The sequence below is a fragment of the Bombina bombina genome, chromosome 3 (genome assembly GCF_027579735.1).
Source record: "Bombina bombina isolate aBomBom1 chromosome 3, aBomBom1.pri, whole genome shotgun sequence".
Classification (NCBI taxonomy): Eukaryota; Metazoa; Chordata; class Amphibia; order Anura; family Bombinatoridae; genus Bombina; species Bombina bombina.
In genome coordinates this window covers 429,026,765-429,040,330 of record NC_069501.1, presented here as the reverse complement: position 1 = coordinate 429,040,330, position 13,566 = coordinate 429,026,765, and the positions used below count along the sequence as shown (strand labels likewise).

At 41.3% G+C, this 13,566-nt stretch overlaps 1 protein-coding gene across 1 annotated transcript in view; it reads left to right on the top strand.

Moving 5' to 3' along the window:
* The window catches only part of TRAF3IP3 (TRAF3 interacting protein 3), a gene marked incomplete in the record, with an annotated part of 485,039 nt that overhangs the window by 273,900 nt on the left and 197,573 nt on the right, over window positions 1–13,566 (top strand). Inside the window, 1 exon segment of the mRNA XM_053706644.1 lies at window positions 1,852–1,989. Within this exon segment, the coding sequence (XP_053562619.1) occupies window positions 1,852–1,989 (138 nt within the window).

The following is a 13,566-nucleotide window of genomic DNA, read 5'->3' as shown; positions in this document are numbered from 1 at the left end:
TGTTAGTATTTGATAAACTTTAGACACCTCTGCACCTTGTTGCTTCCTTTCTCTCCTTTACTTTGGTCGAATGACTGGGGTGGGATAGAAGGGAGGTGATATTTAACAGCTTTGCTGTGGTGCTCTTTGCCACCTCCTGCTGGGCAGGAGTGATATTCCCTACAGTATTTAATGATGATCCGTGGACTCACCATGTCAAGAAATAAATAAATTTATCAGGTAAGCATAAATTTTGTTTTTCCTTTATTCGTTTGAAAACAAATAATTAATTTGAACACATTTTCTGATCATTAACAAAATTATTGAATGAATGAATGAATACATAAATTTGTTTGTTTATGTGCTAACAGGTTTCTCCATCTAATAGATAAACTTAAAAATGCATTGATTCATTTTGTTTATTAACCCCTTAAGGACCGGGCATTTCAGACAAAAACTTCACCAAAAGACCAGAGCATTTTTAATATTTTTACCATCACTACATTTAAACAGAAATAGAGCCTTTTTGTTTTTATATTTACCTATCAAAACTATATATTTATTTTTTTTAGTAGACAACCCAAAGTATTGATCTAGGCCCATTTTGGTATATTTCATGCCACCATTTTACTGGCAAATGCGATCAAATAAAAACAATCGTTAACTTTTTCAAAAGCTTTAGGTTTCTCACTGAAATTATTTACAAACAGCTTGTGCAATCATGACACAGATGGTTGTAAATGCTTCTCTGGGATCCCCTTTATTCAGAAATAGCAGACATATATGGCTTTAGCATTGGATTTTGGTAATTTAAAGGCCGCTAAATGCAGCTGTGCACCACACTTGTATTATGCCCAGCAGTGAAGGGGTTAATTAGGTAGCTTGTAGGGTTAATTTTAGCTTTAGTGTATAGATTACCCTCCCAGCTGATACATCCCACCCCCTGATCCCTCCCTAATCCCTCTCAAACAGCTCTCTTTCCTCCCCAACCCCACAATGGTCACCCACATCTTAAATACTGGCAGAAAGTCTGCCAGTACTAAAATAAAAAGCTTTTTTTTTTTTTTTTAAGATTTTTTTTATATATTTTTTTCTGTAGTGTAGGATCCCCAACCTCCCTAATCCCTCCCAAACAGCTCTCTAACCCTCCCCCCTCTACCTATTAGCCGCCATCTTAGGTACTGGCAGTGGTCTGCCAGTACCCAGTTTTCCCAAATTTGCCAACTTTACAGAAAACTGTGTTGTTTTTATTTTCTAGTGTAGCTGCCCCCACCTCCACCCTCTTATCCCATTCCTCAGTATGATCTCCCTCCTCCACCCTCCCTCCTTCCGCCTCCCTGCCACTCTGTGTGTTTTTTTTCCGTAGCTTAGCGGTCCCGCCCACCTCCCGCCCCCCTACAGAGATAGGCCACCCAGCCGCCTCCCTCCTTACCCTCCCACCCACCAATGATCAGCACCACCTCTCTGCATCGGTAACTCTGCCTGTTTTAGTGGCAAATCTGCCTAGTTTTAGAGAGATTGCGGCAGAGAGAGGCCCAGGACAGCAGCGTTGTACAGGGTATGATACTGGTCCTTAAGGGAGTTAATGAAAAATGAGACAATTCATTATTAGTTAAAAAAAAAAGTGGTTGCAAAGTCTCAGTGTTTATGGAAATTCCATATGAGGTGCAAATTCTGGATAATTTTTTTCCCTCAGATTAGCATTGATCCAATCTGAATGACATTGTTGTAATAGACGCATGGATGCAGGAGCATTGGCTCATATAATCTTTAGATTTATCACCACCAACAATAGCTAAGTTACTTAAAATTGATTATATTGCAGCATGTATAAAAATGCTAGTAAGTTTCTGCTTACATCCTATCCAGCAGAGGTCACTGGTGATGTCCACAGATGAGTGTGATTTGTGGAAAGAAGAGTATGAGCAGCTAAAAGAGGATTGGAAAGAGCTGGCCATTAAAAACTTCGAGCTCAAGAATGAATTGCATGTACTGCAGAGCAAACTTCAGGTATCACATCTAGCAATATAAATGTGATAACCAAAATGTTATATAACAGGACAATAAACTCAAAATGTAATTCCCAATAGCACATAGTGGAAAAAAATGCATTTGTATCTCTCTCTTTTTGGCTGCAGCAAATGAGATTAGATAAATAATACTAAAGTCAATATAATAATATAACGACAATTTTAAATGTTAGAACACATTTATTTTTAATGGAAATCTTTTGCAACGCAGTGATTAATTTATCATGCATACATACAATATGCCTTTAATGTTCTTTTAACATTGCAGTTCAATTAAATCACAGGTCTATGTAAAATAGTTTCCTTAGCTAGGGAGAGTCCATAGCTTCATAAAATGTGGGATATGTTCCAGCCTATCAGGAGGGGGTCAAAAACCCTGACAAAGCTTTAGTCCCACCCACTTTCACTCCCGCTCCAGTTCTTGGCCTCTGAGGAGAGAGGTTGAAGATTTTAGAGGTGCTCTATTATAAAGTTTATTATTGTTTCATATTATTTGAGTAAAACAGGGGTAAGGATTACCTCTGTTATGTGCTTTCCATTACCCTAGTGGGTAATCTAACAGCCATAACTGCCCTTAGGCGTTGCAAGGACCCCTTCCCTTAGCCTCCACCTGAGGAGTTACAGGTATATCCGCAGTGTCCTCTGCAATATATTTACTTGCACTAGATGGGCTCTACTGGATCAGCAACCTATGAGGTAGAAAGGCCTCAGCATGCTGATAAGACACAGTAGAGGGGGTGCTTTAGACCAGGTAAGTGACTCAGGCACTACACAGCCTATGAGCTTTCCAATAGTATTCTCCTTACAGGTACTATACAGGGAGTGCAGAATTATTAGGCAAGTTGTATTTTTGAGGATTAATTTTATTATTGAACAACAACCATGTTCTCAATGAACCCCAAAAAATCATTAATATCAAAGCTGAATAGTTTTGGAAGTATTTTTTAGTTTGTTTTTAGTTATAGCTATTTTAGGGGGATATCTGTGTGTGCAGGTGACTATTACTGTGCATAATTATTAGGCAACTTAACAAAAAACAAATATATACCCATTTCAATTATTTATTTTTACCAGTTAAACCAATATAACATCTCAACATTCACAAATATACATTTCTCCAACATAGGTGTGTCCGGTCCACGGCGTCATCCTTACTTGTGGGATATTCTCTTCCCCAACAGGAAATGGCAAAGAGCCCAGCAAAGCTGGTCACATGATCCCTCCTAGGCTCCGCCTTCCCCAGTCATTCTCTTTGCCGTTGCACAGGCAACATCTCCACGGAGATGGCTCAGAGTTTTTTGGTGTTTAAATGTAGTTTTTATTCTTCAATCAAGAGTTTGTTATTTTAAAATAGTGCTGGTATGTACTATTTACTCTGAAACAGAAAAGAGATGAAGATTTCTGTTTGTAAGAGGAAAATGATTTTAGCAACCGTTACTAAAATCGATGGCTGTTTCCACACAGGACTGTTGAGAGGAATTAACTTCAGTTGGGGGAAACAGTGAGCAGACTTTTGCTGCTTGAGGTATGACACATTTCTAACAAGACTTGGTAATGCTGGAAGCTGTCATTTTCCCTATGGGATCCGGTAAGCCATTTTCTTAATTTTCAATATAAGAATAAAAGGGCTTCACAAGGGCTTTAAAGACTGGTAGACATTTTTCTGGGCCAAAACGATTACTATATAAGCATATTTAATGGTTTATAACTTTGGAGAGTTATTTTAATCTTGGCAATTTTGTTAAAAAAACGGACAGGCACTGTATTGGACACCTTTTTCACTGGGGGCCTTTTCTAGTCATAGGCAGAGCCTCATTTTCGCGCCACTAATGCGCAGTTGTTTTTGAGAAGCAAGGCATGCAGATGCATGTGTGAGGAGCTCAGATCCATTGAAAAAGCTTATTGAAGGCGTCATTTGGTATCGTATTCCCCTCTGGGCTTGGTTGGGTCTCAGCAAAGCAGATACCAGGGACTGTATAGGGGTTAAATGTATAAACGGCTCCGGTTCCGTTATTTTAAGAGTTAAAGCTTTCAAATTTGGTGTGCAATACTTTTAAGGCTTTATGACACTGTGGTGAAATTTTGGTGAATTTTGAACATTTCCTTCATACTTTTGTGTATATTCAGTAAAAAAGTGTGTTCAGTTTAAAATTTAAAGAGACAGTAACGGTTTTATTTTAAAACGTTTTTTGTGCTTTGTTATCAAGTTTATGCCTATTAACATGTCTGAACTATCAGATAGACGATGTTCTGTATGTTCGGAAGCCAAGGTTCCTATCCATTTAAATATATGTGATGTATGTGACAAACAAAGTAGGGACAATGATGCCACTGATAATAATGTTGCCCAAAATGATTCCTTAAGTGAGGGGAGTAAGCATGGTACTGCATCATCCCCTTCTATGTCTACACCAGTCTTGCCCACTCAGGAGGCCCCTAGTGCATCTAGTGCGCCAATCCTCCTTACTATGCAACAATTAACGGCTGTAATGGATAATTCTATTAAAAACATTTTAGCCAAAATGCCCACTTATCAGCGAAAGCGCGACTGCTCTGTTTTAGATACTGAAGAGCATGAGGACGCTGATGATAATGGTTCTGACATGCCCTTACACCAGTCTGAAGGGGCTAGGGAGGTTTTGTCTGAGGGAGAAATTTCAGATTCAGGAAAAATTTCTCAACAAGCTGAACCTGACGTTATTACATTTAAATTTAAATTGGAACATCTCCGCGCTCTGCTTAAGGAGGTGTTATCTACTCTGGATGATTGTGACAATTTGGTCATTCCAGAGAAATTATGTAAGTTGGACAGGTTCCTAGAGGTCCCGGTGCCCCCCGAAGCTTTTCCTATACCCAAGCGGGTGGCGGACATTGTAAATAAAGAATGGGAAAGGCCCGGCATACCTTTTGTCCCTCCCCCTATATTTAAGAAATTATTTCCTATGGTCGACCCCAGGAAGGACTTATGGCAGACAGTCCCCAAGGTCGAGGGGGCGGTTTCTACTCTAAACAAACGCACCACTATCCCTATAGAAGATAGTTGTGCTTTTAAAGATCCTATGGATAAAAAATTAGAGGGTTTGCTTAAAAAGATGTTTGTTCAGCAAGGTTACCTTCTACAACTAATTTCATGCATTGTTTCTGTCACTACAGCAGCGTGTTTCTGGTTCGAGGAACTAGAAAAGTCGCTCAATCAAGCATCCTCTTATGAGGAGGTTATGGACAGAGTTCAAGCACTTAAGTTGGCTAACTCTTTTACCTTAGACGCCACTTTACAATTAGCTAGATTAGCGGCGAAAAATTCAGGTTTTGCTATTGTGGCGCGCAGAGCGCTTTGGCTGAAGTCTTGGTCAGCGGATGTGTCCTCCAAGAATAGATTGCTTAACATCCCTTTCAAGGGGAAAACGCTGTTTGGCCCTGACTTGAAAGAGATTATTTCAGACATCACTGGGGGAAAGGGCCACGCCCTTCCTCAGGATAGGTCTTTTAAGGCTAAAAATAAAACAAATTTTCGTCCCTTTCGCAGAAACGGACCAGCCTCAAATTCTACATCCTCTAAGCAAGAGGGTAATTCTTCTCAAACCAAGCCAGCCTGGAGACCGATGCAAGGCTGGAACAAAGGTAAGCAGGCCAAAAAGCCCGCTACCGCTACCAAGACAGCATGAGATGCTGGCCCCCGATCCGGGACCGGATCTGGTGGGGGGCAGACTCTCTCTCTTCGCTCAGGCTTGGGCAAGAGATGTTCAGGATCCTTGGGCGCTAGAAATAGTTTCTCAAGGTTATCTCCTGGAATTCAAGGAACTACCCCCAAGGGGAAGGTTCCACAGGTCTCAATTGTCTTCAGACCAAATAAAAAGACAGGCATTCTTACATTGTGTAGAAGACCTGTTAAAAATGGGAGTGATTCATCCTGTTCCATTAGGAGAACAAGGGATGGGGTTTTACTCCAATCTGTTCATAGTTCCCAAAAAAGAGGGAACATTCAGGCCAATTTTGGATCTCAAGATCCTAAACAAATTTCTCAAGGTCCCATCGTTCAAGATGGAAACCATTCGGGCAATTCTTCCTACCATCCAGGAAGGTCAATTCATGACCACGGTGGATTTAAAGGATGCGTATCTACATATTCCTATCCACAAGGAACATCATCGGTTCCTAAGATTCGCCTTTCTGGACAAGCATTACCAGTTTGTGGCACTTCCATTCGGACTAGCCACTGCTCCAAGAATTTTCACAAAGGTACTAGGGTCCCTTCTAGCGGTGCTAAGGCCAAGGGGCATTGCAGTAGTACCCTACTTGGACGACATACTGATTCAAGCGTCGTCTCTACCTCAAGCAAAGGCTCATACGGACATTGTCCTAGCCTTTCTCAGATCTCACGGGTGGAAAGTGAACGTAGAAAAAAGTTCTCTATTCCCGTCAACAAGAGTTCCCTTCTTGGGAACAATAATAGACTCCTTGGAAATGAAGATTTTTCTGACAGAAGCCAGAAAATCAAAACTTCTAAGCTCTTGTCAAGTACTTCATTCTGTTCTTCTTCCTTCCATAGCGCAGTGCATGGAAGTAATAGGTTTGATGGTTGCGGCAATGGACATAGTTCCTTTTGCGCGAATTCATCTAAGACCATTACAACTGTGCATGCTCAGAAAGTGGAATGGGGATTATACAGATTTGTCCCCGACGATCCAAGTAGATCAGAGGACCAGAGATTCACTCCGTTGGTGGCTGACCCTGGACAACCTGTCCCAAGGGATGAGCTTCAGAAGACCAGAGTGGGTCATTGTAACGACCGACGCCAGCCTGGTGGGCTGGGGCGCGGTCTGGAAACACCTGAAAGCTCAGGGTCTATGGTCTCGGGAAGAATCTCTTCTCCCGATAAACATTCTGGAACTGAGAGCGATATTCAATGCTCTCAAGGCTTGGCCTCAACTAGCAAAGGCCAAATTCATAAGGTTTCAATCCGACAACATGACGACTGTTGCATATATCAACCATCAGGAGGGAACAAGGAGTTCCCTGGCGATGGAAGAAGTGACCAAAGTAATTCAATGGGCGGAGCTTCACTCCTGCCACTTGTCTGCAATCCACATTCCAGGAGTGGAAAATTGGGAAGCGGATTTTCTGAGTCGTCAGACATTTCATCCGGGGGAGTGGGAACTCCATCCGGAAATCTTTGCCCAAATAACTCAATTATGGGGCTTTCCAGACATGGATCTGATGGCGTCTCGTCAGAACTTCAAGGTTCCTTGCTACGGGTCCAGATCCAGGGATCCCAAGGCGACTCTAGTAGATGCACTAGTAGCGCCCTGGACCTTCAACCTAGCTTATGTGTTCCCACCGTTTCCTCTCATTCCCAGGCTGGTAGCCAGGATCAATCAGGAGAGGGCTTCGGTGATCTTGATAGCTCCTGCGTGGCCACGCAGAACTTGGTATGCAGACCTGGTGAATATGTCATCGGCTCCACCATGGAAGCTACCGTTGAGACGGGACCTTCTTGTTCAAGGTCCGTTCGAACATCCGAATCTGGCATCACTCCAACTGACTGCTTGGAGATTGAACGCTTGATTTGATCAAAGCGTGGGTTCTCAGATTCTGTCATTGATACTCTTATTCAGGCTAGAAAGCCTGTAACTAGAAAAATTTACCATAAAATATGGAAAAAATATATCTGTTGGTGCGAATCAAAAGGATTCCCATGGAACAGGGTAAAAATTCCTAAGATTCTATCCTTTCTACAAGAGGGTTTGGAGAAAGGATTATCTGCAAGTTCTTTGAAGGGACAGATTTCTGCTTTATCTGTTTTACTTCACAAGAAGCTGGCGGCTGTGCCAGATGTTCAGGCTTTTGTTCAGGCTCTGGTTAGAATCAAGCCTGTCTACAAACCTTTGACTCCTCCTTGGAGTCTCAATTTAGTTCTTTCAGTTCTTCAAGGGGTTCCGTTTGAACCCTTACATTCCGTAGATATCAAGTTATTATCTTGGAAAGTTTTGTTTTTGGTTGCAATTTCTTCTGCTAGAAGAGTTTCAGAGTTATCTGCTCTGCAGTGTTCTCCTCCTTATCTGGTGTTCCATGCAGATAAGGTGGTTTTGCGTACTAAACCTGGTTTTCTTCCGAAAGTTGTTTCTAACAAAAATATTAACCAGGAGATAGTTGTGCCTTCTTTGTGTCCGAATCCAGTTTCAAAGAAGGAACGTTTGTTGCACAATTTGGATGTAGTTCGTGCTCTAAAGTTCTATTTAGAGGCTACAAAGGATTTCAGACAAACATCTTCCTTGTTTGTTGTTTATTCTGGTAAAAGGAGAGGTCAAAAAGCAACTTCTACCTCTCTCTCTTTTTGGCTTAAAAGCATCATCAGATTGGCTTATGAGACTGCCGGACGGCAGCCTCCTGAAAGAATCACAGCTCATTCCACTAGGGCTGTGGCTTCCACATGGGCCTTCAAGAACGAGGCTTCTGTTGATCAGATATGTAAGGCAGCGACTTGGTCTTCACTGCACACTTTTACCAAATTTTACAAATTTGATACTTTTGCTTCTTCTGAGGCTATTTTTGGGAGAAAGGTTTTGCAAGCCGTGATGCCTTCCATCTAGGTGACCTGATTTGCTCCCTCCCATCATCCGTGTCCTAAAGCTTTGGTATTGGTTCCCACAAGTAAGGATGACGCCGTGGACCGGACACACCTATGTTGGAGAAAACAGAATTTATGTTTACCTGATAAATTACTTTCTCCAACGGTGTGTCCGGTCCACGGCCCGCCCTGGTTTTTTAATCAGGTCTGATGATTTATTTTCTCTAACTACAGTCACCACGGTATCATATGATTTCTCCTATGCAAATATTCCTCCTTTACGTCGGTCGAATGACTGGGGAAGGCGGAGCCTAGGAGGGATCATGTGACTAGCTTTGCTGGGCTCTTTGCCATTTCCTGTTGGGGAAGAGAATATCCCACAAGTAAGGATGACGCCGTGGACCGGACACACCGTTGGAGAAAGTAATTTATCAGGTAAACATAAATTCTGTTTTCTGACATTCAAAAACAAAACAAAAACAAATCAGTGACCAATATAGCCACCTTTCTTTGCAAGGACACTCAAAAGCCTGCCATCCATAGATTCTGTCAGTGTTTTGATCTGTTCACCATCAACATTGCGTGCAGCAGCAACCACAGCCTCCCAGACACTGTTTAGAGAGGTGTACTGTTTTCCCTCCTTGTAAATCTCACATTTGATGATGGACCACAGGTTCTCAATGGGGTTCAGATCAGGTGAACAAGGAGGCCATGTCATTAGATTTTCTTCTTTTATACCCTTTCTTGCCAGCCACGCTGTGGAGTACTTGGACGCGTGTGATGGAGCATTGTCCTGTATGAAAATCATGTTTTTCTTGAAGGATGCAGACTTCTTCCTGTACCACTGCTTGAAGAAGGTGTCTTCCAGAAACTGGCAGTAGGACTGAGAGTTGAGCTTGACTCCATCCTCAACCCGAAAAGGCCCCACAAGCTCATCTTTGATGATACCAGCCCAAACCAGTACTCCACCTCCACCTTGCTGGCGGCTGAGTCGGACTGGAGCTCTCTGCCCTTTACCAATCCAGCCATGGGCCCATCCATCTGGCCCATCAAGACTCACTCTCATTTCATCAGTCCATAAAACCTTACAAAAATCAGTCTTGAGATATTTCTTGGCCCAGTTTTGACGTTTCAGCTTGTGTGTCTTGTTCAGTGGTGGTCGTCTTTCAGCCTTTCTTACCTTGGCCATGTCTCTGAGTATTGCACACCTTGTGCTTTTGGGCACTCCAGTGATGTTGCAGCTCTGAAATATGGCCAAACTGGTGGCAAGTGGCATCTTGGCAGCTGCACGCTTGACTTTTCTCAGTTCATGGGCAGTTATTTTGCGCCTTGGTTTTTCCACACGCTTCTTGCGACCCTGTTGACTATTTTGAATGAAACGCTTGATTGTTCGATGATCACGCTTAAGAAGCTTTGCAATTTTAAGTGTGCTGCATCCCTCTGCAAGATATCTCACTATTTTTGACTTTTCTGAGCCTGTCAAGTCCTTCTTTTGACCCATTTTGCCAAAGGAAAGGAAGTTGCCTAATAATTATGCACACCTGATATAGGGTGTTGATGTCATTAGACCACACCCCTTCTCATTACAGAGATGCACATCACCTAATATGCTTAATTGGTAGTAGGCTTTCGAGCCTATACAGCTTGGAGTAAGACAACATGCATAAAGAGGATGATGTGGTCAAAATACTCATTTGCCTAATAATTCTGCACTCCCTGTATAGCTGGGGGTTACATCCTTACACCTGTGGAGCTTTACATATGTGTTTAATAGAGGAATTTGGGGGAATGAGGCACAGGATAGTTCTTATCTAGCATCCTTAGGACTTCTTAGCAGCTCAATTTATCCATTTGACCTCAAAAACCTTATTTCTTTCCTATGGCATGGAGAGTCCACGAGGTGATTCCACTAGTGGGAATTCAACTCCTGGCAAGCAGGAGGAGGCAAAGTGCACCCCAGCAAAACTGTTAAGTGTCATTCTCTTTGTCTCTGTAAATGGATGATGTGCGAAGATGTTGTCTGAAGATATTTAATCCTTTTATGGGTACTTTTCCCTGCAAGCAAGGGTTGGGGTTATGCTGTGTCCATGTCAATCTCTTTAGTAAGAGTAATGGTGGCTTTTAGTAGTTACAAGACAGAGAGGTAGTCTTTGCTTAAAGGGACACTGAACCCAATGTTTTTCTTTCGTGATTCAGATAGAGCATGCAATTCTAAGCAACTTTCTCATTTATTCCTATTATAAATTTTCTTCATTCTCTTGCTATGTTTATTTGAAAAGCAAGAATGTAAGTTTAGATGCCAGCCCATTTTTGGTGAACAACCTGGGTTGTCCTTGCTGATTGGACAGCACCAAAAAACAAGTACTATCCATGGTTCTGAACCAAAAATTTGCTGGCTCCTTAGCTTAGATGCCTTCTTTTTCAAATAAAGATAGCAAGAGAACAAAGAAAAATTGTTAATAGAAGTAAATTAGAAAGTTGCTTAAAATTGCATGCTCTATCTGAATCATGAAAGAAAAAAATTGGGTTCAGTATCCCTTTAACTTCTAACTTTAATGCTACCCTGTTATAGAAAACCAGGGTTGGTTGCTCTGTCTTTCTTGTGGCTTCAGGTCCCTGTCAGCATCCGGATGAGTTCCATAGCTGAAGACCCTGGAGGGTAAGTCCTTTTATGTTTATTTATAGAAGAAAATCAAAAGGACTGATATATTTCAGGGACCTAGTGGGACCTGTTGCTCTCATAAGGGGTTATTATAATTTTACTAATAATATCCTTGGTGCGGGATATTTGGCGGCTGAGCTGTTAACTGGTTCATACCAGTTTACAGGGAATACTGCTGCTTCTAGGGCCGATCTATTAAGAGTAATGACCAGGCTTTAAGGTGTGTTGGGACGCTTGTCACAATTGTTTTGTAATTTATCCCTCACTCTTCATTTCCCTGTTTGGTCACAGATTTTTGGATCATAGGGACACAGTGTTTTTGTCCCTGAGTCCCTCATATGGGTGTTATATTGCTACCTTATAATTATTAATTATTTCTATTAAAGAGGGTGCATTAAGGGATTGGGTTTTTGGCGCTTTTTAGTTTGCGCGCTTGGAAGCCATTATGCAGCCTATTAGTATACTCAGGCTTAGCGGCAGATATTCAACCCTCTTACTGCGCAGGAAGCTCCTCACTTGTGGGACATAGGGTCTCAATGGATATCTGTAAGTTAGACGATATTCAACTTGGTATGTTTGCAGATTTTTTTCCCTCCCTATAGGCGCTATACGGCAGTTTGACCATTTAGTCTGTACTAAAAGGAAGAGGAGGTGTTAGATTCGCCATTACCAGCTTTCTTCTACTGCAATAGTTCAGCGATTAAATTTCCTCCCTCGGCTTAGTGCGGTCTCAGCAATCTGACCGTTTGTATTTTCCAGTCTGATTTTGCTAGGGAGGAGAGGTCTCTGTCAGATTTGCCTGTTATTGTCAAGTCTTTTTAATGTGTTTTAAAGGACACGGCTGAACTCTGAGAAATGTGTGTCATATTTCTTTTTCCTTATATGGAGTATAAGCCCGGTGATGCTCCGTTTTTTTACTAAGGTATCCACCGGATGCAGATTAATTGGAATTGTTTATGCTCTTCCTTATAAACCTAAGTCAAGGAGGAATGAGAACTGAATCTTCAGTTACCGTTTAAGATATATGTTTCATTCAGTGCACATATTCTCAGTTGTTACAATTATGCAGCATTATTTATGCAAGAAAGAGGGGACTTGATCATGGTGTTTTATAAGATTTTTTATCATTATTCCTTATATCTACACTTTTTTTCAGGATGTGTTCTCCTGAAAATTGATTTTTCTTAATATTTTGTGCCATCTTGTGACAGTTTCATGTAACTACATGTTCCCTTCATTTTTTATACTATCTGCATAATCAAGACTGATATTGAATTGTTGTTTACAGTCTGGGCTGTAATTCTTTAATTGTGAACAAAAACAAAAGTAAAAACAAAAGTTGCCAGTAAACTGAGTAATAAAAACTTGAACTTTATTTTAACTTCATTAAAAGGTGGAGGGACAAATTCCCCTTACAAACAAGAGACTAACATGTTTCGGCCTCAGCCGTATTCATAGTCCTTAAAATGATCCATACATGCTGGAGTTTAAAAAGCTCACAATAGCCTTGATTGGTTACTGAAAATTTCATGGAGTTTTAAATTTAAAGGTACAGGGGATACATGATATAACTGTTCTGGAGTCTAACATGAGTACAAAATGTATACAATAGACAACTAGACTTTTTACTTGCCATTGGGATAAGGTATGAGCACTTGTTTTCATTTATAATTTATGATTTTTCATGGATATGACTCTAATAAATCTGATCTGATTTCTAAGAATAATTGCACTCCTCGGCCTGGTATCATTCTATATGTGTTCTTTATGGTCACTTAGAAATAAAGCTTGACCCAATTACTTATATCTAAAGCCTGAGCAAGCCAAGACCTCATGGAGGTTTATCCTGACTGAGATAGTTCTTTTGTAACTTGGTGGTTAGCCTCCCTGATTTGCGTGCAGCAGGTTATGGGATTGAGTCCTCCTGGAAGGTTGTTTAAAAAAAAAAGAATACCACGAAACAGACTTTCCTGGGATAAAACCCTAGCTAAGCTTATGATATGGCGTAAAGGAAGTCTGCCTAACAGCATTAAGTGAGTTATTGTGAACCTCATGTGTAATAGAGGGATAAGCAATCCAGGAAGCCTTCCACTGAGGTCTAATTAGCATGAAGGGTCTGCACCATATCTAGTCATGAATCTGGCTTGGATTTGCGATGTTCCTGGAGCCTTGAGCAGTGGAAGCCTAGCTTTCCTAGGAGTGAGTGTCTCAGTTACTCTGGCGGAACTGGGTCAAGCATCTATTTTAAAATTTGTGGTTCTCTAGAAAGAGGGAACTTTTTTTGTTTTTTTTCCTTTTCTGACCTTAGAGGTCTCACATATTTCTCA